Source organism: Pongo abelii, chromosome 10 (genome assembly GCF_028885655.2).
Source record: "Pongo abelii isolate AG06213 chromosome 10, NHGRI_mPonAbe1-v2.0_pri, whole genome shotgun sequence".
In the NCBI taxonomy this organism is placed as follows: Eukaryota; Metazoa; Chordata; class Mammalia; order Primates; family Hominidae; genus Pongo; species Pongo abelii.
Genome location: NC_071995.2, coordinates 118,689,851 through 118,716,457, shown reverse-complemented (window position 1 = coordinate 118,716,457; position 26,607 = coordinate 118,689,851). Strand labels below are relative to the sequence as shown.

Here is a 26,607-nt window from a genome sequence, read left to right as displayed (position 1 = left end):
TTTCTTAAATTCTCTAGTGCTTTTGTGATTCAAATGCAGCCGGGTCTGTTTCTGTTATCAAGTGCTGTGTAACAAAGCACTCACAAAGTTTAAAGCAACAATGATTTATTTTTTCTTAGGATTCTGTGGGTTGGCTGGACTCAGCTAGGTGGTTCTGCTTCATCCTGTGATGTCAGCTGGGGTCACTCTTGGGGCTACATTCAGCTGGGATTCTGTCTGGGACTGGAACATGTGGGTGCTGACTGCTGGCTGGGGCACCTTAGTGTTTCTCACGTGGCCTCTCTTCTCCATGAGGTCTTTCAGTAGTGTAGCCCCGGACTCGTAACTTTTTTTTTTTTTAAGACAGAGTCTCGCCCTGTTGCCCAGGCTGGAGTGCAGTGGCACAATCTTTGCTCACTGCAACCTCCACCTCCCGGGTTCAAGCAATTCTCCTGTCCCAGCCTCCCGAGTAGCTGGGATTACAGGCACGTGCTTCCACGCCTGGCTAATTTTTGCATTTTTAGTAGAGATGGGGTTTCACCGCATTGGTCAGGCTGGTCTCGAACTTCTAACCTCGTGATCCACCTGCCTCGGCCTCCCAAAGTGCTGGAATTACAGGCGTGAGCCACTGCACCTGGCCAACTCGTAACTTTTTTGTAAGTAATAAATATTTTAGACTTTGTGGGTCCTGTAGTCTCTGTTGCAACCACTCAACTTGGCCATGGTAGCACAAAAGCAGCTAAAGACAATGTGTAAATGATGGGTGTAGCTGTGTTCCTGTAAAACTTATAAAAAGTCTGTGGGCTGGATTTGGTCCAAGGGCTACAGATTGCACACCCCTGGTCTAGCCCAAGCATCTGTGCATGGTGGCTGGCTTCCCAAAAGTGGAAGCTGATAAGCTGCCAAGCAGCCTTTTTTTTTTTAATTTTTATTTTTTTTGAGAGGGAGTCTCGCTGTGTTGCCTAGGCTGGAGTGCAGTGGTGTGATCTCGGCTCACTGCAACCTCCACCTCCCGGGTTCAAGCAATTCTCATGCCTCAGCCTCCCAAGTAGCTGGGATTACAGGTGCCCACCACCACGCCTGGCTAATTTTTGTATTTTGGTAGAGACAGGGTTTCACCATGTTGGCCAGGCTGGTCTCAAACTCCTGACCTCGAGTGATCCACCCGTCTTGGCCTCCCAAAGTGCTGGGATTACAGACGTGAGCCACTGTGCCTGGCCGCTTGACAAGCTTCTTAAAGGCACTGTCCTGAACTGGCACAGTGTCACTTGTGTCACATTCTTTTGGTTGAAGAGAGTCTCAGAGATGGCACAGATTCAAAGGCAGGAGAAATAGACTCCAGCGCTTAAAGGAAGGAGTAGCATGTGCCTACAGAATTGGAGGAACTGTTGGAGGCCATCTTTGAAGAGAGACCACCACTATCCATGGCTTGGCACGTGGGAATCACTGCTCTATACCAGGGTTGCAGACTCATGTCCTTGGGGGCCGGGCAGTGAGTATAAATGAGTCAAGTGGGCCAGTTGGAAGATGGAGTCAGACCTGCAGTGAACTCCCGAACACATCTGCTACTGGGAGGGGCAGCATTACTCAGCTCCAGCTCAGCGTCATCAGGCAGGAAGGCGAGGCAGTGTTGCCGGATGTGCCAGTGTTTCAAAAGAAGCCAGAGACTCCATTTTAATTTTTTTGTATGGAATCTCCTGATTTTGAAATATTGGCAGATAATTCAAATTATCTTAAACACTACAGGCCAAACAAAACATATCTGTGGGCTAGAGACAGTCTGCCAGTTTGTAACTATTTCTCCAGATCATGAGTAAATTTGGCTTTATGATAGTCACTCTGTTCTCATTACTCTAGGTTGTTCAAATGAATTAAAAAAGCTGAAATTATATGAATAAACCCTTGGGCACACATGAAAGAAGTGGAAAACGCATTGTTTCCTATTGTAGAAACATAGAAGCATGTCAGAGTCAGAGGATCCAGAGGAAATATTCTCACTAGCCTCAGACCCTCAGGAGTGAGGGAGCTTTTCTTGTTAGTGGCCACACTTGTGCAGTTTTCCTTCCCAGGTGCTGGTGAAAGAAACCCACAGTCTTGGAATCATGGAAGTGACACCATAATGACTGTCAGTTGACGTTGCTTTAAAGAATGAAGACACAGAATTGTGATGTTAGCGTGTCGTGAGCAGTTAGTTGAGTTGGTGGCTTGTAATTTACTGTGTGGATGTTATTGATCAAAGCTTTTCATTATTGACAGTGTCTCCATCTGCTGTTTGCTGTTTTTAGGGGAAACCACCCTTTATGACTCAACAGCAGATGTCTCCTCTTTCCCGAGAAGGGATATTAGATGCCCTCTTTGTTCTCTTTGAAGAATGCAGTCAGCCTGCTCTGATGAAGATTAAGCATGTGAGCAACTTTGTCCGGAAGTGTAAGTTTGGGGAACTTTTTCTTGAAAACCGTCCTAAGAGAGAAAACTAGAAAGATGCTTGAGGCAGAGTGAGTTATTGGTTGATAGTAGTCGGTAAGAACTCTGGTTCTATATAAGACAGATCCAGGTTCAAGTTCAGGCTGCACCTCTTATAGCTGGGAAACCAGGTGAGTTGGGCTTCTTGGTTGCAGGCGACAAACTCAATTCAAAGACTGAATTTAGGCCAGGTGCAATGGCTCATACCTATAATCTCAGCCCTTTGGGAAGCTGAGGTGGGTGAATCGCTTGAGCCCAGGAGTTCAAGACCAGCTTGGGCAACGTGGTGAAACCCCATCTCTACAAAAAATACAAAAATTAGCTGGGTAATGGTGGCTTGCACCTGTGGTCCCAGCCGCTCAGGAGGCTGAGGTGGGAGGATCACTGGAGCCTGGGAGGTTGAGGCTCAATGAGCCGTGATTGTGCCATTGCACTCCAATCTGGGTGACAGAGTGAGACCCTGTGTGAATAAAAGAGTGAATTTATTGGCTCATGAAACTGAGAAATCCAGGAATGAGTTAAGTGTTAGCTTTAGTCGTAGCTGGTTCCAGAGACCTCAATAATATCCCGTGGCCCTATCCTTATACTCACTCAGGACTGACTTTCTGTTAGGCAGAGTAGGCACGGTGCTTAGGATCTGTGATATTTAATTTTAATGAATTTAATTAGTTTTAATTAACTGAATTAAATTTTAATTTGTTTTAAAATTATAGGAAAAATGAATGTAATAATGTATAATGATTCTGGATTACATTCATCTTCATACCAATGTAGTCATAAAATATGATTTTTGTTTTTTTTGGAGACAGGGTCTTGTCCTATTACCCAGGCTGGAATGCAGTGGTATATCATGGCTCACTGCAGTTTCAACCTTCTCGGCTCAAGCAATCCTTACACCTCAGTGGCTGGGACTCCAGGCTCACACCACCATGCCCAGCTAATTTTTGCTTTTTTTTTCCTGTAGAGATAGGGTCTTACTGTGTTACCCAGGCTGGTCTCAAACTCCAGGCTTCAAGCAGTCTTCCTGCCTCAGCCTCCCAAAGCTTTGGGATTACAGGTGTGAGCCACCATGCCTGGCCCCATAAAATATAATGTTTGAATTCTTTTTTGTTTTTAATGGAGGAAGGGGCTGAGGATGAGGCTGTGTTGGGATTGAATGAGTTAATGCACAGACCAGACTTGTCATGTTGCCTGGCCCATAGGAGACAAGAACTGGTACCCGGTATTCATAACTGTGAACCTCAGCAACATTTAATATATTGTATATCTTCAAAATGTACTTGAGGTATTTGTTCATCATTCTGTTTTTGTTTGCATAAGCTCCCGCCTTCTTTTTGTGAATATTTAAATTTATAAGTAGGGAGTGAGAAGGGAAGGAAATTATGTGACGAGGCTAGCTTACTGAGCCATCTGCAGGCACCTTCATTAGTCTTGAGACTGTCCTCTGGTTACTTAACAGCAGTGAATTATCTAGAACCATTTAGTGATCAGAAGACTTGGTTTAGTGGAATGTAGATTTTTTTCTAATAGAACCCTCTTCCAGGGAAATGTTTCATATTTTTGAAGAGGTTTCCTGGGGAGTGGTTAAGAGGCCATGATTGAAAATGGGTGATTACATTAATATGTTTTCTTTTCCTCCCCTTTTTGAGTGTCTGTTTTGCAATGTAAGCTTTGTTTTTCCATGTGGAGAAGGGTCCATCAGCTGCTTCTGCCCAGGTTTTTTGAATCTTCCTATAGGGATGGAGATTTTCTTTGGGGACTGTTAGAGAAAATGGAATAGAGTGTAGCTCTGAAGGAGAAGGATGTCTCCAGCAGAAGTACCCCTAGCCTTGGGCCAAGGGAGGGAAGGGAAGGGAACGAGCATCTGGGAACCAGGGAAGGGATTTTTGTCTTTCTTAGTTACTCTTACATCCCCAGTGCCTAAAATAGTGTCTGGCATATGTTAAGTGCTTAATAAATACTTGTTGAATGAGTGTATTGCTCAGTGAACAAAATAAATGGCAAACATTAAGCACAGTATCAGATAATTTGTGTAAAAAATATACAGCAGTGTTATACTGAAACTTGCACAGAGGCCAGGTGCAGTGGTTCACGCCTGTAATCCAGCACTTTGGGAGGCCGAGGTGGGCTGATCTTTGAGCTCAGGAGTTCGAGACCAACCTGGGCAACAATGCTGAAACCCTGTCTATACAAAAAATACAAAAATTAGCCGGGGCATGGGGGCGCACGTCTGTGGTCCCAGCTGCTTGGGAGGCTGAGGCTGGAGAATTGCTTGAAGCTGGGAGGTGGAGGTTGCAGTGAGCCAAGATTGTGCCACTGCACCCCAGCCTGGGTGACAGTAAGACCCTGTCTCAAAACACAAAACAACACCCCCTTCAAAAAAAATCCAAAACCGCCACCACAACAAAAAAACTTATACAGAAAAGTGTTGATAATTGTCAAAATTGGGCTGTTATTGGCAATTTGACAGTAGCTGAATTTGAGCTATATTCACTGTAGATAAGATCTTCAATATATTTACAACTTTAGTACTAATGGGCAAATGATAACTTTTGAAAAGTTTTTTTTCTTTCTTATTGCAAACATAATACGCAATACAATGTTAAATATAGAAGGTTAAACATGTATCTGAGTCTGTTCGGGCTGCAATAATAGATACCTTAGACTTGGCAATTTATAAACAATAGAAATTCATTGCTGACAGTTGTGAAGACTGGGAAGTCCAAGATCAAGGCGCCAGCTAATCTGGTATCTGGTGATGGCTCCCTGCTTCAAAGATGGCGCCTTCTTGCTGCATCTTCACCTGGCAGAAGGGGCAAACATGATTCCTTCAGCTTTTTTTTTTTTTAATGTTTAAAACTTTTGGTTTGCTGTGGTGGTGGCTCATGCCTGTAATCCCAGCACTTTGGGAGGCCGAGGAGGGCGGATCATGAGGTCAAGAGATCGAGACCATCCTGGCCAACATGGTGAAACCCCGTCTCTTTACTAAAAATATAAAAATTAGCCAGGCATGGTGGCGTGCGCTTGTAGTCCCAGGTACTCAGGAGGCTGAGGCAGGAGAATTGCTTGAACCTGGGAGGCAGAGGTTGCAGTGAGCCAAGATTGCGCCACTACACTCCAGCCTGGCAACAGAGCAAGACTCCGTCTCAAAACAAACAAACAAAAAAACAAAAAAAACTTTTATTTTAGGTTCATGGGTAAATGTACATGTTTGTTATGTAGGTAAACTTGGCTTGGGGTTTGTTATAGATTATTTCATCACCCAGGTACTAAGCCTAGTAACCAATAGTTAATTTTTCAGATTGTCTCCCTCCTCCCACCCTGTCCTCTAGTAGGCTCCAGTGTCTGTTGTTCCCTTTTTTGTGTCCTTGTGTTCTCATCCTTTAGCTCCCATTTATATGTGAGAACATGTGGTATTTGGTTTTCTGTTCCTGCATTAGTTTGCTAAGGATAATGTCAGCCTCCTTTTTTTTTTTTTTTTTTTTTTGATACAGAGTCTCGCTCTGTCACCCAGGCTGGAGTGCAGTGGTGCGATCTTGGCTCACTGCAACATCTGTCTCCCGGGTTCGAGTGATTCTCTTGCCTTAGCCTCCTGAGTAGCAGGGACTACAGGTGCGCACCACCATGCCAGGCTAATTTTTGTATTTTGGTAGAGATAGGGTTTCACCGTGCTGGCCATGCTGGTCTCCAACTCTTGACTTCATGATCCTCTGGTCTCATCTTCCCAAAGTGCTGGGATTACAGGTGTGAGTCACTGTGCCCGGCCCAATGTCAGCCTCTTTCTTAGGGAAGTAATTTTAATTTAATCACTTCCCTAAAAGTCCTACCTCGTTTTTGTGTTTGTTTGTTTGTTTTGTTTTGTTTTGTTTTGAGGCAGAGTCTTGCTCTGTTACCCAGGCTGGAATGCAGTAGTGCGATCTTGGCTCACTGCAACCTCTACCTCCTGAGTTCAAGCAATTCTCCTGCCTCAGCCTCCTGAGTAGCTGGGATTATAGGTGCCTGCCACCATGCCCGGCTAATTTTTTTGTATTTTTAGTAGAGTTGGGGTTTCACCATGTTGGCCAGGCTGGTCTTGAACTTCTGACCTCAAGTGATCTGCCCAAAATGCTGGGATTACAGGCGTGAGCCACTGTGGCCAGCCCCTGAAAGTCCTACCTCTTAATAGTATTACACTGGGGATTACATTTCAACATGAATTTTGTGGGGGCGAGGGGCACAAACATTTAGAATATAGCACATCACATACACAGTAAGAGAAAAATCCCTCAGAATCTTACCTGAGACAATCACTGCCAACAGATTGCTGTATAGTGTTCCAATTTTGTTTGTGTGTGTGTGTATGCCTTAAAAATATTTATTATGGAAATTTAAAAGCATACCTCAAGGTGGCCAGTTGTAGTGGCTCACGCCTGTAATCCTGGCATTTTGGGAGCCCGAGGCGGGTGTATTACTTGAAGTCAGGAGTTTGAGACCAGCCTGGCCAAAATAGTGAAACCAGTCTCCTAAAAATACAAAAATCAGCCGGGTATGGTGGGCACCTGTAGTTCCAGCTACTAGGGAGACCAAGGCATAAGAATTGCTTGAATCCTGGAGGCAGAGGTTGCAGTGAGCCAAGACCATGCCACTGCCCTCCAGCCAGGGTGACAGAGTGAGACTCCATCCCAGAAACAAACAAACAAACCAACAAACCAACCAACCAGAGAAAACTCCCTGCCTGTAAGGAATATGTGTTCTAATGGAGACTGAGCCATCTTGTTCTGTTTAACATGTACCTAATGTTCTTTTATATGGGTAGACTTGTAGGTTGTTTCAACTTTCCTGTTGATGAAATCTTTAGGTGGTTTCTGATTATTTTTCTGTTACAACAGTTTTCATCATGCACATCTTTGTATGCATCTTTTTTGAGCACATGCGCAAGTATTTCTGTGGACAATGGATGATTCCTAGAAATTGAAAGGTTGGATTACTGTGTTCCGAAAAAGGAAGCAATACCCCCAGCTACGTTGGCTTTTGCTCTTGGGTCCAGATGATTATCTGACAAAGTTATTCTCTGATTGCATTTTGTTTTCTTTTTTTTTTTTTTTTTGAGACGGAGTTTTGCTCTTGTTGCCCAGGTTGGAGTGCAATGGCGTGATCTCGGCTCACCACAACCTCTGCCTCCCAGGTTCAAGCGATTCTCCTGCCTCAGCCTCCTAAGTAGCTGGCATTACAGACATGCGCCACCACACCTGGCTAATTTTTTGTATTTTTAGTAGAGACGGGATTTCTCCATGTTGGTCAGGCTGGACTTGAACCCTTGACCTCAGGTGATCCACCTGCTTCAGCCTCCCAAAGTGCTGGGATTACAGGCGTGAGCCACCGCGCCTGGCCCTCTGACTGCATTTTCACAGTGCTTTGGGTCCTTATCTCTACCTCAGTACCTCAATATTCAGTGCCCACTGGGCCCTTAGATACTGTAGCGAAAAGTGCACAGGGGTGAAGAGTGATGTGACGGATTTGGGGTCACAGAAGCAGCTGGTATAGGGAGAAGTTGTGAAGTTTTTTTTTGTTTTTTGTTTTTTTTTTTTGAGACAGAGTCTCACTGTTTCCCCCAGGCTGGAGTGCAGTGGCTCAATCTCGGCTCACCGCAACCTCTGTCTCCCTGGTTCAAGTGATTCTTATGCCTCAGCCTCCCGAGTAGCTGGGATTATAGGCATGTGTCACCATACCCAGCTAATTTTTGTGTTTTTAGTAGAGATGGGGTTTCACCATGTTGGCCAGGCTGGTCTTGAACTCCTGACCTCAGATGATCCGCCCACCTGGGCCTCCCAAAGTGCTGGGATTACAGGCCTGAGCCATTGTGCCCGGTCTTTTTTTTTTCTTTTAAACAATCATAGGCTTGAATGTAGCCTCTCTTCTGTTCACCTTAATAATCCAAAAGCCTTTAGGTAAAGAAATGGAGATTTGGAATGGCTTCTCAGAATTCCAAGATAGTATTGTCATGGTTTTGCCTGCAAAGCACCGTGGTCTGTCTCCTTGTGCAGTTGAGAAAGCTGGTGGTCGCCCGTGACAGACCCAGAGTTATTAAGTTGGACACTGCTTTAAGCAGCTTTGTAAACAATCCAAGGCATAATAGAGAATTAGGAGAGACTGGCTTTGTGTATGGGCAATAAAAAAATCAAGTTCAATCCGGCAAGTTTTTGAGGAATTATAATTCAAAACTCAAATACTTGATCTAGAAGAAACTTGGAAAGAGGGAAGACGGGCTTGTTACAGCATTGTCAGGACAAAAGGAAAATACCGTGCAGCTTTTAATTTTGCTTCTTCATGGTATTCCCCATGTAGGTGCCCTAGATTTGTTTTTTACAGTGGTCATGACTTCATGCGGATCCACCCACCACTCTTGCCTGGTTCCCCAAGGGACCAAGGGAAGGTGTATTCAGGATGATTGCTGAGGGGTGGGGTCTGTGGCTGAGAAGACTCTCAATACCGCGGCACTCATTATAAGCCTTTGACACAGCAGATTTCAACTCCACCCGCGCAACAAAGAAACAGGGTGGGCAAGAGCAGTTACAGTTGCAGGCTGAGTGCCATGGTTCATGCCTGTAATCCCAGTGCTTTGGGAAGCCAAGATGGGAGGATTGCTTGAGTCTAGGAGTTTGAGACCAGCCTGGGTGACATAATGAGACCCTACCTGTACAAAAAAATTTAAAAAATTAGCCAGATTGGTGGTGTGCACCTATAGTCCCAGCTACTCGGGAGAATGAGGTGGGTGAGGGTCCCTTGAGTCCAGGAGTTCGAGGCTGCAGTGAGTTATGATTCTATGATTTCACCACTGCATTCCAGCCTGGGTGACAGAGCAAGATCATGTTCTTTTTTTTTTTTTGAGACGGAGTCTAACTCTGTCACCCAGGCTGAAGTGCAATGGTGCGATCTCCGCTCACTACAACCTGCACCTCCCAGGTTCAAGTGATTCTCTCCCTCAGCCTCCCGAGCAGCTGAGATTAAAAGCGGCCGCTCTTGTGCAGCTAATTTTTGTATTGTTAGTAGAGAAGGGGTTTCACCATGTTGGTCAGGCTGGTCTTGAACTCCTGACCTCAGGTGATCCACCCGCCTCGGCCTCCCAAAATGCTGGGATTACAGGCGTGAGCTACTGTGCCCAGCCATTTGTGTCTCTTAAAAAAAAAATAAGAAAATGAAAAAAATGACATTGGCCAATTCATTAAAATGCCACTCACTGACTGTGGTATGAAATGGCGTTCCCTTTGATGGACCGAGTCTGCCTCATTGTGTGAGCCACTTGCAGGGCTGAGTATGACTCTAGAATGTAGCTCCTAACCTTATCTGCTGCCCAGCCATTGAAATGGCCATCCCTTCCAGTTCCCAGAAGATTCCAGTGTGTGTTTGGGATTTTAAGACAGTCTCTTGGTCTTCAGTGTGGCATCTTTCTGCCGGATTCTCCAGGATAATTTTGATTATAAGCATTGCATTGCCCTTGGTGTGTAATGCCTGTGTATGATGCTGTTCCCATGTAACGTGCAAGATTAAATTTTTGGGTCAGCCACTGCTGCTCCCCTTCATTCCTGCAGGTCATTAGAGTCATCGCACATCTAGCGATGTCTCAGATCAGTGTATGTAGAGTGTTAATAAACATGTTAGATTCCAAATCTACTATCCATTTAGTCCATACTTCATATGTTGAGGATCTCTGACTGAAAGATTAAACTTGGAAAAAGAATAAGACTGTATGGTAAGAAAACGATAGTTGCAAATCCATTTGGACGGGTGGTATGTCAGCCCTGCAGAGCAGATGTCAGAGCCCCATTTGGTTCTCTGAGTTCTAAGCCCTTCTGCCCACCACGCCATTTTTTTCTTTGAGATGGAGTCTCACTCTGTCACCCAGGCTGGAGTGCAGTGGCGCGATCTCGGCTCACTGCAAGCTCCGTCTCCCACGTTCACGCCATTCTCCTGCCTCAGCCTCCCAAGTAGCTGGGACTATAGGCCACCATGCCCAGCTCATTTTTTGTATTTTTTTAGTAGAGACGGGGTTTCACTGTGTTAGTCAGGATGGTCTGGATCTCCTGACCTCGTGATCCACCTGCCTCGGCCTCCCGAAGTGCTGGGATTACAGGCATAAACTACTGCTCCCGGCCCCCACGCTTTTTTTTTTGGAGACAGAGTTTCACTCTGTCACCCAGATTGGAGTGCTGTGGCACAATCTCAGCTCATTGTGTCCTCTGCCTCCCGGGTTCAAGTGATTCTTGTGCCTCAGCCTCCCGAATAGGTGGAATTACAGGTGCCCACCACCACACCTGGCTAATTTTTGTATTTTTAGTAGAGATGGGGTTTCGCCATGTTGGCCAGGCTGGTCTCGATCTCCTGACCTCCAGTGATCCACTTGCCTAGGCCTCCCAAAGTGTTGGGATTACAGGCGTCAGCCACCATGCCTGGACCCCTCTGCCCCTTTAAGCACTGCCGCATATTAGATCTACGAAGCCTGTACTGATACAATCCAAGGGAGATGAACCTTGGGCTAGTGGGAAAAACTAAGCACATGTAGTTAGAATGGAATGATCTGGAAACCAGGTCCCAAGTTGGTCTAAATTAGACTTATGTTGACTATGTCACACTGTAAACCAGTCTAAATGCTAATAAGCATGCTTGACCAAACACTGCCCTGCAGCCTTCAGAGAGGAAGAAGGAAAACATAATTTGTATCCTCTCTCCCTATTTTCTGAGTCTATGGGATTCAAATTGTAGCTGCCATGGAAACTGTACTTGGGAATTTCTGGAGCCCTTAATTTTAACTTAACATATAAAAACACTTTTGTACTGATTTTATAATTATTCATGATGGATGAGAAAGTGAATGTCTTTGACAGTGAGGGAAGCTATCCGAATGCTATTTTCTTTTTTTTTTCTTTCATAAAGATGCATATATTTGCATGCTTTATTTACCTGGGGCTAACTCTTGCATCTTTTGCAGATTCCGACACCATAGCTGAGTTACAGGAGCTCCAGCCTTCGGCAAAGGACTTCGAAGTCAGAAGTCTTGTAGGTTGTGGTCACTTTGCTGAAGTGCAGGTGGTAAGAGAGAAAGCAACCGGGGACATCTATGCTATGAAAGTGATGAAGAAGAAGGCTTTATTGGCCCAGGAGCAGGTAGGAGGATTTTAACATCATGCTTTTCCTCTTTCTGTACCGGAGCGTTCATTGCAAAGACGAAAATCTGCTGCACTGGCGTCTAGGATTGAGCACGTTTTCCTCTGTGACTCTATATTTAATTATGGTTGGGGCAAAAAGGTCTCTCATGTTCTTAGCTCATCTTCTTGAACTGATGTTGGCTAATTTTGACGGCTCACAAATTCCTCTTGATGTATCATGTTTCTATCGTTGTAATTTATTTCAGAACCAAGTTGGCCTTTTAACTAATAAATTTAGGAAGATCTTTTATGACCATTAGCTGGGGACTCAGGATATACATATGGTGGGGTGAATCAGATTGCTTTTGTACACGCTTTAGGTATTTGTGTTGTGGGCATACGGATTTGGTTTTAAAACAGGCCTTTGAAGAAATCAAATAAAATTCTTTGTTATGTGGCTAGGGAGTTGCTTGTTTGAGAGCAGGTAGAACGTTATCTTTTTCATTGTGGTATTTTTCTTTCTTTTAAACAAGGCTACTGTCTCTAGACATATTGATTCATTTGCTGTGTTTTAGAGAGATGGCCATCAGCCTTGGAATTCAGAGAGTAATTTATTACTTACAGACATTTTAGTGCACATGATATGTCTGATAATGTACCCAGCTCTGCAGGAAGCTTGCAAAAGGAATAGAAGTCCCATGGTTGCTATTTTCAGGGTTTAAAAACAACCTTGGAAAGTGGAGGAAAAATGCAAATGTATAAAGCAGGTGCTTACCAGCTAAAGTATCACAGAAGCGGGAGAGCAATTAGCAAATTAATTAACGATGATGTGAGGGGAGATGTTGTGGGTGAGCAAGGGACAGTTAGGGACAGTTCTCACTGATGGGGGGAAATGTAGGTTCTCGGCAGAGAGAAGTGATGAGAACATGTTGGGTAGAAGTGTGACATTCTGGAGTACTAGAATGCTATGCAAGTGTGTGTGTGTGGGTGTGTGTGTGTGTTCAGTGGTTCAGAACAGACTGGGAAATGGCGAAATGAGGACATTTGGGTGGGGAGGGGGAAATGGGTGGGAAACTCAAGAACCTTTTTTTAAAAAATTGTGGTAAAATATATATAACATAAAGTGTACCATTTTAACCATTTTTAAATGTGCAACTGAGTGGTATTCAGTGCATTCATGATGTTGTACAACCATGACTGCTATCCATTTCTAGAACTTTTCTATCATCCCAAACAGAAACTCTCTATCCATTATACAATACCTCCCCATTCCCCCAAGAACCAGTTTTTGAATTGCAGTTTACTTTGTGAGGCTGTTGGGGATTATTTAGGCCTCTGGAAGGAGGAGGTTGGGATCAGAGTCTGGCCCTGTGGACTTCAATGACTTTGTGTGGCCTCCAACAGAGAAGCAGCGGAGGGCAGGAAGCTGCTTGTCAGAATCTGAGAGTGATGTGGCTTCTGTGTTTAGCAATAAAATGTGAGCAACATAATAGAAAAGAAAAGTGACAGGACATGGCAGATAATTTGGAAGAGAGGAGTGGAAGATGCTCACTCAGCCTCCCAGCTCCTGAGAAAGAACTGTGTCTCATCAGTTCACACTACCTGAGCGTCTGTTGTATCTGGGGTGTTTCTAGGTCCTGGGGAAGAGGGATTACATGTAGTCCTGACCTTGTGATGCTTATGTTTTTGATGGGAAATAGTGCATGTAAAAAGAAAATAATCCAACAGACCACATGGCAGGCAAACAATAGAGATATTCAAATAGGTATGCCTTCCTCCAGGCGAATGGCCTGAAATGACCGTGTGGAAGTGTGGGCTGGGGGCTTATAAAATTATACACATACAGGCGCTAACTAAAGCCGCCTATTCATTCCTTAAGAGGATGCATAGAAAAGGAAAGTAGGGTCCTTAACTGAGCCATTTGGAATTTAAGGGCATGAGAGAAGCCAGCACAAGGAGTGAAGGAAAAGAAGTGCCCGAGAGGAGGGAGGGATGCTGTTCTGCAGACAAGGCCTGCCGCCTGGGAGAGGCCCGCACGCCCACCCAGGGTTCTCTGACAGCTGGAAGGGGTCCTCAGAGACTGTTTCTATTTTATTTATTTATTTATTTATTTTGAGACAGAGTCTCTGTCGCCCAGGCTGGAGTGCAGTGGCGCGATCTCGGCTCACTGCAAGCTCTGCCTCCCGGGTTCACACCATTCTCCTACCTCAGCCTCCCGAGTAGCTGGGACTACAGGCACCTGCGACCACGCCCGGCTAATTATTTTGTATTTTTAGTAGAGATAGGGTTTCACCTCATTAGCCAGGATGGTCTTGATCTCCTGACCTCTTGATTCGCCCACCTCAGCCTCCCAAAGTACTGAGATTACAGGCGTGAGCCACTGTGCCTGGCCAACTGTTTCTATTATTTTAGGGAGAGGGTCTCACTGTCATCTGTGCTGGGATGCAGTGATGCAGTCATAGCTCACTGCATCCTCAAACTCCTGGGCTTAAGCGACCCTCCCGCCTCAGCTTCTCATGTAGCTGGGACCATAGGCATGTGCTGCCACACCCAGTTCACTTTATTATTTATTTATTTATTTAGAGAATGAGTCTCATTCTGTTGCCCAGGCTAGAGTGCAGTGGCACGATCTCGGCTCACTGCAACCCCCGCCTCCCAGGTTCAAGCGATTCTCCTTGCTCAGCCTCCTGAGTAGCTGGGATTACAGGCACCTGCCACCACACCTGGCTAATTTTTGTATTTTTAGTGGAGAGGGGGTTTCACCATGTTGGTCAGGCTGGTCTCGAACTCCTGACCTTGTGATCTGCCTGCCTCAGCCTCCCAAAGTGCTGGGATTACAGGCGTGAGCTACCGTGCCCAGCCCACTTTATTATTTTAAAAACTTTTTTTATTTTTATTTTTTTGAGACAGAGTCCGCTGGAGTTCAGTGGCCAGATCTCACTCACTGGAACCTCTGCCTCCTGGGTTCAAGTGATTCTTGTGCTTCAGCCTCTCTAGTAGCTGGGACTACAGGCGGGTGCCACCATGCCTGGCTAATGTTTTTTGTATTTTTTTAGTAGAGACAGGGTTTTGCCATGTTGGCCAGGCTGGTCTTGAACTCCTGACCGCAAGTGATCTGCCCACTTCAGCCTCTCAAAGTACTGGGATTACAGGCGTGAGCCACTGTGCCTAGCCCCCAGCTAACTTTAAAAAAATATTTTGTGGGCCAGGCGCGGTGGCTCACGCCTGTAATCCCAGCACTTTGGGAGGCCAAGGGGGGCGGATCACTTGAGGTCGGGAGTTTGAGACCAGCCTGACCAACATGGAGAAACCCTGTCTCTACTAAAAATACAAAAAAGTAGCCGGGTGTGGTGGTACATGCCTGTAATCCCAGCTACTTGGGAGCTGAGGCAGGAGAATTGCTTGAATCTGGGAGGCAGAGGTTGCAGTGAGCTTAGATCACGCCACTGCACTCCAGCCTGGGCAACAAGAGCGAACCCTCCGTCTCAAAAAAAAAAAAAAATTATGTAGAGGTGGGAGCTCCCTATGTTGCCCAGGCTGGTCTTGAACTCCTGGCATCAAGTGATCCTTCCATCTCCCCCTCCCAAAGTGTTGGGATTACAGGCATGAGGCACCCCTCCTGGCTGAGACTGCTTATTTTATTTATTTTTAATTTTTTTTGTTTTGAGACTGCTTATTTTAATGGAAGCTTCAGGGGTCAGACAGAGTCAGTGGTGAGCAAGCAAAGGTGTAGACTGTTCAGTTCAGCCTTCCTTGGACATCTTTTATGTGCCAGACAAAAGAAGGATCAGCATATCAGGTGCAGTAAATTATTGGGGTTAGGTTGGTGTTTCCCAAATGTGTTAGATTTATCCCTGGTAGTGTTAAATCTCATGATTTTAGGTAGTACATGGACAACCTATGTAAAAACATTTAATAGTTTAATGTTAACTAGCATATCAAAACCTGTGACTTTGCTCACGCCTGTAATCCTAGCACTTTGGGAGGCCAAGGCGGGAGGATGGTTTGGGCCCAGGAGTTTGAGGCCAGCCTAGGAAACATGGCGAAACCCTGTCTCTAAAACAAAACAAAACAAACAAACAAATAAACAAATCCCCTGTAACTTGTTCTAACAATAACCTAAACAATTTTTTTATTTAAAATTAAATAAAAAAAATTGAAACAGTAACCTTTTTTTTTTTTTTTTGAGACAGAGTCTTGCTTTGTCACCTAGTCTAGAGTGCAGTGGCACAATCTCTGCTCACTGCAACCTCTGCCTTCAAACAATTCTCCTGCCTCAGCCTTCTGAATAGGTGGGATTACAGGTGCACTCCACCATGCCCGGCTAATTTTTGTATTTTTAGTAGAGACGGGGTTTCACCATGTTGGCTAGGCTAGTCTTGAACTCCTGACCTCCAGTAATCCATGTGCCTCGGCCTCCCAAAGTGCTGGGATTACAGGCATGAGCCACCGTGCCTGGCCAACAATCACAAATTTATAGAAAAGTTGCAAGTACCATATAGTCAGGGTTCTTAAGAGAAATGGAACCAGTAGGAGGTAGATATATAACCATTTCCTAGGATTATAAGTTGACACATAAGACTAACCGTCACATACAGTATAAACAACTTTTTTTCTTGAACCATTTGATAGATACACACACAGTGAATATATACATAGAATATATATATACACACACACAGAATGTATATACACATAGAATATATATTGCATACAGAATATATATACACAGAAATATATATGTACACATGCATAGAATATATTTACATATATATGCATATATATAATTTATTTATTTTAAGCAGTTGATTTACACAGTTTTTGTTTTTGTTTTTTTTTTGAGACAGAGTCTTGCTCTGTCACCCAGGCTAGAGTACAGTGGTGAGATCTCAGCTCACTGCAACCTCCGCCTCCCGGGTTCCAGTGATTCTCCTGCCTCAGCCCCACAAGTGGCACGCCACCACGCCCAGCTAATTTTTGTATTTTTTTAGTAGAGACGAGGTTTCATCATGTTGGCCAGGCTGGTCTTGAACTCCTGACCTCAAGTGATCCGCCCGCCTTGGCCTCCCAAAGTGCTGGGATTTCAGGCGTGAGCCACCACGCCTGGCTCCCATAATGTCTTTTAGAATAAAACGATCGAGTTGAGGATCACACGTGACACTTAATTGTCCTGTCTCTTTAGTCTCTTTCAGTCTGGAGCAGTTCTTTGATTTTTCCTGGACTCTCATGACCTCGACAATTCTGATGATTATAGGCCAGTTATTTTGTAAAATTTGAATTTGTCTGATGTTGCTCATGTTTAGATTCAGGGTCTTGATCTTTGGCCGGAATATCTCAGACAAGATGCTCTGTTCTTATTGCATCAGAGCAAGAGACTCTCCGTTTCAGTTGATCACATTTATGTTGATGCTCACTTTGATCACTTGATTAAGGTGGTGCCACTTACGCTTTTCTACTTGTGAGGTTACTCCTTCTTCCTTCGTAATTTTATTTTTCTTAGAGACAGGGTCTTGCTTGGTTGCCCAAGCTGGAGTGCAGTGGTGGGATCTTGGCTCACTGTAGCCTTGAACTCCTGGGCTCAAGTAATCCACCTGCCACAGCCTCCTGAGTAACTGGGACTGTAAGCGAACACCACCACACCCAGCTACTTTTTGTATTGTAGAGATGGGGTCTCACTATGTTGTCCAGGCTGGTCTGTAACTCCCGGCCTCAAGCAGTCTTCCTGCCTTGGCCTCCCAAAGTGCTGGGATTACAGGCGTGAGCCACTGCACCCAGCCTCCTTTGTAATTAAAAAAGTATTTTATGGGGAGTTACTTTCAAATGATGGAAATATTTTATATCTATGTGGACTTGCATTTTCCTGTTTCAGTCAGTGAGTTATAATCCATTTCTGTCACTAGTTTTATACTTAAATTGTTCCCAACTGGCCACTGAGAACCTTTTTAGGTTAGCTTTTGTGTCCTTTTCACATGTCTCCAAGATTCATTGAATGCTTTCCTGCTTTCTGGTATAGCAAGATGTTCAGGTTCTTTTGGTACTTTTACTTTCTCTGCCCTGGCTCTGGCATCAGTCATTTCTCAGAGGAGCCCTGTTCCTTTCAGTGGACAATGGTGTTTAGAAGCCAAGATCTGGACATTGGGTGTTTTCATTGCTACTGGGGTGTCACTACTCCCAGACCCCTTTCAGTGGACAGCACTAAGCAGTACACATATGTATGTACAACATATCCACCTACACATGTGCGTGCACTCACACACACACATATACATTTACATCTATATTTGTGTATCCATGTCTATATATTGAAAACTGTGGCTGGGCACAGTGGCTCATGCCTTTAATCTCAGCATTTTGGGAGGCTGAGGCAAGAGAATCACCTGAAGCCAGGAGTTCAAGACCAGCTTGGGAAACATAGAGAGACACTGTCTCTACAAAAATAAAAAGGGAAAACCATGAGTTCACACCAGTGCCCCCAGTTCCAATCCAACTTCACAGGGTTCATTTTAGTTTTCACCCTTTCCATGTTTGTAATTCTCTTCTCTGACATTATACCCTTAATATGTTTACTTATTTTATGCATCTGTGTGCATCCAATCTACTGTCTTTGTTGGTATCCCACCTCCCCTTGGTGGGTCCAGATAATCTGCTCTGGGTTGCCCTTTCACATGGATGTCTTCCTCACCCTGTGTGGGCCTGTGAAACTGGGCTGCCCCCACACATGGGTGCTGCCCTCCTCACGTTGCTTGGGACTGGCACCGTGTCCTGGGCCACCATGACTCTTCTCAGAACCAGTGTGGATGCTTACCTTGTTCCACACCAGCAAATGGCTTTAGGACTGAATTGTTCAGGAAGAGAAGAGGAAGAGAAAAATATTTACATTTAAAGAAAGGGAGTTTAAAGAAATATGTTAGGTAAAGAATTGAGCAGGTAATATACGGAGCTGGCAAAAATTGTGACCAAAGTAGGTGAATGATTGAGATTTATGCAATTCTGGGCTAAGTGACAGTCCCTTCCCTTTCCCTTCCCTTCCCCTTCCCTTCCCCTTCCCTTCCCTTCCCCTTCCCTTCCCCTTCCCTTCCCTTCCCCTTCCCTTCCCCTTCCCTTCCATTTCCTTCCCTTTCCCTTCCCTTTCCCTTCCCTTTCCTTCCCTTTCCTTCCCTTTCCCTTCCCTTTCCCTTCCCTTTCCCTTCCCCTTCCCTTCTCTTCCCTTTCCTTCCCTTTCCCTCTCCTTCCTTCCTTCCTTTTTCTTTTCCCTTCTTTCCTTTGCTTTTTTTTTTTTTTAAAGCTAAAAACATCAGTTTAGGCATAAAGGCAGAGGAAAAGGCTTCTTTTTCCTCTCACAGTTCTTTATAATTGTCTAAGCAGTTTCTTTTTTCCCTAGGTTTCATTTTTTGAGGAAGAGCGGAACATATTATCTCGAAGCACAAGCCCGTGGATCCCCCAATTACAGTATGCCTTTCAGGACAAAAATCACCTTTATCTGGTGAGTCTTTACATCTGTCTCTCTGGAATTAGCCTAGCACTCTGACACTCAGATACCTGTGGTAGAACTGAATGTGGTTCTTGCCCATGTGGTCTCATTCATTCAAAGACTTTCTTGCCTTACAGGTGTCTCCCTGGTTTCCTCATTATAAAGATCAAGGGCTAACCCATTTAGAAACAGCCTCATTGGGCTGGATGTGGTGGCTCACGACTGTAATCCCAGCACTTTGGGAGGCCGAGGCGGGCGGATCACGAGGTCGGGAGATCGAGACCATCCTGGCTAACATGGTGAAACCCCGTCTCTGCTAAAAATACAAAAAAATTAGCTGGGTGTGGTGTCGGGTGCCTGTAGTCCCAGCTACGCGGGAGGCTGAGGCAGGAGAATCGCTTGAACCTGGGAAGCGGATCTTGCAGTGAGCCGAGATTGCGCCACCGCACTCCAGCCTGGGCGACAGATCGAGACTCTGTCTCAAAAACAAAAACAAAAAAAGAAACAGCCTCATTGACTGTTGGATATAGTAGCTGTGGCTTTAAGGCAATAGTAGGAAATCATTTAGTGGGGAATAGTCTGTCATTATGTATAAGAGAATCTTGCTTTAATTTTTAAAAACTTCCTATATTAGCTTGCTTAGGATGAAAAAAATGATAATAATGCATGGTTGTTATAAGAAAATGCAAACACTGCAGACATGCATGAAGTTGAAGGTAAAGCCCTCCATTTTCTTTTCCTTTTCTTTTTTTTTTGAGACAGAGTCTCGCTTTGTCACCCAGGCTGGAGTGCGGTGGCACCATCTCGGCTCACTGCAATCTCTGCCTCCCAGGTTCAAGAGATTCTTCTGCTTCAGCTTCCCAAGTAGCTGGGATTACAGGCACATGTCACCACGCCCAACTAATTTTTGTATTTTTAGTAGACATGGGGTATTACCACGTTGGCCGGGCTGGCCTCAAACTCCTGACCTCAAATGATCCCCCTGCCTCGGCCTCCCAAATTGTTGGGATTACAGGAGTGAGCCACTGTGCCTGGCCCCTCCGTTCTATTTTCTAATCCTCCTCCGTAGGGGAAGAAATGTTAAATGGTTACATAAGCTTTTCCTTTCTGACCCTTAACTGTGCTCTGTGTGAGCATGGTGGGGGATATTTCTTTCCTTTTCTTCTTTTTTTGAGACCAGGTCTCGCTTTGCCACCCAGGCTGGAGTTCAGTGGCATGAACATGGCTCACTGCGGCCTCGACTTCCTGGCCTCCAGCAGTCCTCCCACCTCAGCCTCCCGGGCGTACACCACTGCGCCTGGCTAATTTTTGTATTTTTAGTAGAGATGGGGTTTTGCCATGTTGCCCACTCTGGTTTCGAAGTCCTGAGCTCAAGTGATCTTCCTGCCTTGGCCTTCTAAAGTGCTGGGATTACAGGTGTGAGCCACTATGCCCAGCCCCAGTGGGGGATATTTCTATATCCTCATGTGTATAGTTTGCTTTATAAAAATGGTATGTTACTCTGTGCTTGGCTCTCCAGTTTGCTGTTGCCTTTCACCAGTGTATCCCAGACATCCTTTCTTCCTTGTCAGTAACACAGGTCTACTTTATTCTTTGAGCAGTGGTGTAATTTTCCCTGATGTGTATATATCATAAATTAGAGAATGCTAAAATTCATTTTGGGGCCTTGTTTAGGTTCTTGAGGGATTAAATTCCTAAATTTAAAAAGTGTATCCTAGAAACAATTTTTGTTCCTGATTCAGCCCTTAAAAGAAGACTATCATGTTACCCTGAATGGAGATAAACAGGCTCACGTAAGAGAAAAGGGTAAGAGAGATGAACTCCCACTTATCTTAAACTTCTACTGGCCAGTTTTTGGGGAATTTGCTGCTTTTATTTCTGACCTAAAATAAATAAGTTTATTTGTCTTGGTTTCATATTAGTTGAGAACCCAGTGCCTGGAGAGAAGTTTTCCTTAGGACATTCACATACGAATCTATTGGCAGACTGGCTTTGACTGACCACACGTGTCTTCAGAACCAATGCCACAGCTCTTAGGTTTATGGCCTGAAACACCCTTTCCTTAAATATTGCCTTAGAAGCTTTCCTTCCTTGAGACATGGGGCATGGAACCCTCATCTTCACAGATGACCTTGGTGTGTTTCTAGGGTTGCTGGTGTTCCAGGACATTTGTTGCAGATGCAGTACTTACCTTGTGCTCTCTGCATCTTAAGCAGCTTCTCATGTTTAAATGTATTAACAGACTTTCAATTTTATTTTTTTTTTATTTTTGAGACAAAGTCTCAGTCTGTCACCCAGGCTGGTGTCACCCAGGCTGGAGTGCAATGGCTCAATCTCAGCTAACTGCAACCTCCACCTCCTGGGTTCAAGCGATTCTCTTGCCTCAGCCTCCCAAGTAGCTGGGATTACAGGTGCATGACACCACGCCCTGCTAATTTTTGTATTTTTAGTAGAGATGGGGTTTCGCCATGTTGGTGGGGCTGATCTCAAACTCCTGACCTCAGATGATCCGCCGGCCTCAGCCTCCCAAAGTGCTGGGATTACAGGCGTGAACCACTGCCCCTTTTCTTTTCATTTTTTTTCTGAGATGGAGTCTCTCTGTCACCCAGGCTGGAGTACAGTCATGCAATCTCGGCTCACTGCAACCTCTGCCTCCTGGGTTCAAGTGATTCTCCTGTCTTAGCCTCCTGTGTAGCTGGGACTACAGGCGCATGCCACCATGCCCAGCTAATTTTTGTATTTTTAGTAGAGACGGGGTCTTGTCATGTGAGTTAGGCTGGTCTTGAACTCCTGACCTCAGGTGATCCACCCGTCTTGGCCTCCCAAAGTGCTGGGGTTATAGGCATGAGCCACCATGCCCAACCTCAGGCTTCTTTATTAAGAAGTTCGGGCTGGGCGCGGTGGCTCACGCCTGTAATCCCAGCACTTTGGGAGGCTGAGGTGGGGCAGATCACGAGGTCAGGAGATCGAGACCATCCTGGCTAACATGGTGAAACCTCGTCTCTACTAAAAATATAAAAAATTAGCTGGGCATGGTGGCAGGCGCCTGTAGTCCCAGCTACTCGGGAGGCTCAGGGAGGAGAATGGTGTGAACCCGGGAGGCGGAGCTTGCAGTGAGCCGAGATTGCGCCACTGCACTCCAGCCTGGGTGACAGAGCGAGGCTCCATCTCAAGAAAAAAAAAAAAGAAAAGAAGTTCCCTTGAAACAACAGGGCTTTTGTTTGTTTTGGTTCGTGTTTGTTTGTTATTGTTGTTTTAGATACGTATGTTTTTCTTTTTTTTTTTTTTAAGAGATGATGTCTCTGTTGCAGTGGCATGATCATAGCTCACTGTAACCTCAAATTGCAGGGCTCGAGTGATTCTCCTGCTTCACCTTCCTGATTAGCTGGGTCAACAGGTACAAACCACCATGCCTAGCTAATTTTTAAATTTTTCGGGGAGACTGGGGTCTCACTATGTTACCTAGGCTGGTTTTGAACTCCTGGCCCCAAGTCATCCTCCTGCCTTGGCTTCCCAAATTGTTGGGATCACAGGCGTGAACCACCACACCCAGCCTGTTTTAGATATTTTAATTTGAGCTCTATGAGAGGTTTAGAACACTAGCTTGTGAAGATAAACTTCATTTTCAAGGCCACACATAATCTAAGCGGTCCTGGAATTAGGAAGGGCTTTGATTTTTTGGACCAAAGTTGAGAGTCCACAGTTTTCTGGTCTACCTTGCACTGCTCCGTAAACTCATATTTCTTTTCTCTGAGCTGAAGAGCTCCCCTTCTTGGTGTCTAGTCTCAGGCAGCTTATTCTTAAAAGTAAGCATTATTGAAATGCTTTGGGATTTTCACATCATCAAGGTCCATTTTAATAGAGGCATTGACAAATTTTGACTGTTCTGTGTAAAGGAACTTAGTTGAGGTTTTAGTGGTCCATGTGGCAGGCTACTGCTCAGTAGCTTCAGGGAAACCACTGCTTGCCTCCCCTGTGGCCAGTGAGGATGATCAGAGGAGTCCCAGCAGGAATGCCCAAATGTAGTTTTCTTACATGTTGTTGGGAGTGCTTTGTTTCATGTCTAAACGGTTCTCAAATCACATCTTCAGGAGGGTACTATCTGGGCACTTCGGTAATTTCTCACTTTGATGTCACCGTTCTTATTACCACCACCTAGTTTTGTCATAGTAGAAATAACTTTCCTTTTTCTCTCTGTGTTTGTGTGTGTGTGTGTGTGTGTTTTGAGATGGAGTCTTGCCCTGTTGCCCAGGCTGTAGTGCAGTGGTTTGTTCTCGGCTCACTGCAACCTCCGCCTCCTGGGTTCTCCTGCCTCAGCCTCCCGAGTAGTTGGGATTACAGGCGCATGCCACCAAGCCTGGCTCATTTTTGTATTTTTAGTAGAGCTGGGGTTTCACCGTGTTGGCCAGGCTGGTCTTGAACTCCTGATCTCAGGTGATCTGCCCGCCTTGACCTCCCAAAGTGCTGGGATTGCAGGCGTGAGCCACCGCGCCTGGCCTTTTTTCTCTTTTCTTTGAGACAGAGTCTTGCTCTGTTGCCCAGGCTGGAGTGCAGTGGCGGGATCTTGGCTCACTGCAGCCTCCACCTCCTAGGTTCAAGCAATTCTTCTGCCTCAGCCTCCTGAGTAGCTGGGATTACAGGTGCCCACCACCATGTCCGGCAAATTTTTGTATTTTTAGTAGAGACAGGGTTTCACCATGTTGGCCAGGCTGGTTTCTAACTCCTGACCCCAGGTGATCCGCCTGCCTCAGCCTCCCAGAGTGCTGGGATTACAGGCATGAGCCACCGCGCCTGGCCACCTTTGTCTTCTTAATTGTGGATTTAACTGCTGTGGACATCTGGTTAGGCATAGCCTTCCTGGAGTACCTTTTGGATTGGGACTGTCTGTGGGTTTCTGTGCTAGGACAGGCTCCCAGATGTAGGAGGCTTCCCCAGTGATCTCATCACTGGCATTGGCATCCTTAGCTTCTACTCAGCTTTCCCATCTGCCATCTTGCAAGATGGAAGGTTGTTTTGTTTTCGTTTTTGTTTTTTGTATTTTTTTTTTGAGATGGAGTCTCGCTCTGTTGCCAAGGCTGGAGTTCAGTGGCGCAGTCTTGGCTCAATGCAACCTCCACCTCCTGGGTTCAAGTGATTCTCCTGCCTCAGCCTCTGGAGTAGCTGGGATTACAGGCGCGTGCCACCACGTTCGTTTAATTTTTTATATTTTTAGTACAGACAGGGTTTCACCGTGTTAGCCAGGATGGTCTCGATCTTCTGACCTCATGATCCGCCTGCTTCGGCCTCCCAAAGTCCTGGGATTACAGGCATGACCCACCTTGCCCAGTCTAGGAGGGTTCTTAATGCAGCTGTTTTTTGGAGTTCCGGTTGCCTCAGCATATTCCTACTTGGGTCAATGACATTTTTACTCCCTTGTTTTGTAGCTCAATTGGGTATTACTGATGGGATTTTGTAATTATTGATATTTTCTTGTCTCCATTTTCTTCTCAAGTTCTTTGTTGCTTTAGAGTAAAATGCTTGCTAAGGGTATAGTTTTCACATAAAAGCTCAAACTTAGCATGGAAATTAAGATATGATCATATGTCTGCCATCCCTTACCTGTAATTCTGAAATACCTAGAGTTCTGAATAACCTCAAATTCTTTTGTTACTTGTTTATCAGCAAAACCTGATTTGAACTCAGTTTTTGGCAAAACTTGATCCAAGCTCACTTAAGGCTCTTTTTAGTCTTTATTCATTTCCTTTAGTGTGACTTCCCATTTTGCTATAAAATTATGAGTGTGTTTGATTACAAGGTGATGTCCCAGACCCTACTGAGGGTGTTACATAATATAAGGCCGGGCATGGTGGCTCACACTTGTAATCCCAGCACTTTGGGAGGCTGAGGTGAGTGGATAACCTGAGTTCAGGAGTTCAAGCCCAGCCTGGCCAACATGGTGAAACCCCGTCTCTACTAAGAATACAAAAATTAGCCAGGCGTGATGGTGGGTGCCTGTAATCCCAGCTACTCCTTAGGCTGAGGCAGGAGAATCACCTGAACCCAGGAGGTAGAGGTTGCAGTGAGCCAAGGTCATGCCACTGCACTCCAGCCTGGGCGACAAAGCAAGAATCTGTCTCAAAAAAAAAAAAAAAAAAAAAGTGTATGTAGTATGTACCACTTTACCTTTACCTTTCTAAAATCTGAAAAATTCTGAATCTAGAAGCCCATTCTGCTTCAAGATAAAGGGATCCTAGATTTATATCGGTACCGTACAGTCCTGAAATTCCATCCTATCTATTGGCCACTTTTATATCAACAAACCTTTGAAGTTTGGGGAAACTTACATATCACGCTCCCTTGGCAGTTGAACATTAATTTTTTTTTTTTTTGAGATGGAGTCTCACTTTGCCCAGGCTGGAGTGTAGTGGCGCGTTCTCGGCTCACTGCAACCTCTGCCTCCCGGGTTCAAGCAATTCTCCTGCCTCAGCCTCCTGAGTAGCTGGGATTACAGGCATGCACCACCATGCCCGGCTAATTTTTGTCTTTTTAGTAGAGACAGGGTTTCACTATGTTGACCAGGCTGTTCTCGAACTCCTGACCTTGTGATCTGCCCTCCTCGGCCTCCCAAAGTGCTGGAATTACAGGCGTGAGCCACCACGCCTGGCCCTGAAGATACATTTTAAATCAATGAAAAAAACAACAGGATTCTACCTCCTATGGTATATGCCTCCTGGCTGTCTCTTCTCTCCAGTCTTGCCTCTGCTGTGTGGGTTTCAGGCATCCATCTTCTCTACCCTGAATTACTGTGATAACCTCTGAAGTATTCTCCCTGCCATCTGTCTGGCCCTTCTCCCAGGTCTTCCACATACTGCAGCCAAGTCAGCCCGCTGTTGAAACCCTTCAAGACTCCCTGCTGTCCTCTGGATGAAGTCCAGACTCTTCCACGTGACTTACCAGGCCTTTCTTGCACTTGCCCCCAGCCACTTACTATTTCTCTCTTTCTACCTTACATCCATCCTGAACTTCCTTTGGTTCTTTGACCTTGCCTCTGACTTTTTTCCATGCTGTTCACTCTTTCCCTGTTCACCTTGCTAACTCCTCTTTCTCTTTCTGGGTTGGATCAGATTAAACTTCTTCCAGAAGCCCTTCCTAGACACTATACTTCTGGAATGGCGCCTTTCGACTGTACGCTCATTGCACCCTGTACTTCTCCTTCATGAGTGGCTGCTGGTCTGTCCCACTAGGCTACTTCATCCATAAAGGGAGAGTAGAGCTTTACCAAGTCAATGCTTAAGCAATATTTATTGGATGAATGTGTGATTAATTTCATAGAAATCTGATGTACATTCAAATTTACTTATTGTATTACAGAACTTGCATTATATTCTCAGCGGAGTTATTTTCTTTAACGTGTGTAATTCAAGATAGACTCAGTGGGATTTTCAAAATTTGGAATGCAATGCAAGGAAATTGAACTTGAGTTCTTTGTGTTTTGATGGTTAAAAATTTCCCATTTGTGGTGACATACCAGTGAATGTGGCTTATTGTTTTCTGGTCTATAGAAAATTGTCGCAAACTCTGTCATAATGTCTG

General features: G+C 45.1%; 1 protein-coding gene across 8 annotated transcripts in view; it reads left to right on the top strand.

The window, feature by feature from the left end:
* Positions 1–26,607, top strand: part of CIT (citron rho-interacting serine/threonine kinase) — a 189,867-nt gene that overhangs the window by 5,645 nt on the left and 157,615 nt on the right. For all 8 annotated transcript variants that reach the window (XM_024256949.3, XM_024256948.3, XM_063712267.1 and 5 more), the window contains exons 3-5: positions 2,265–2,406; positions 11,408–11,583; positions 18,946–19,047. In XM_024256949.3, the coding sequence (XP_024112717.2) occupies positions 2,265–2,406; positions 11,408–11,583; positions 18,946–19,047 (420 nt within the window). The remainder of the gene's footprint in view (positions 1–2,264; positions 2,407–11,407; positions 11,584–18,945; positions 19,048–26,607) is intronic.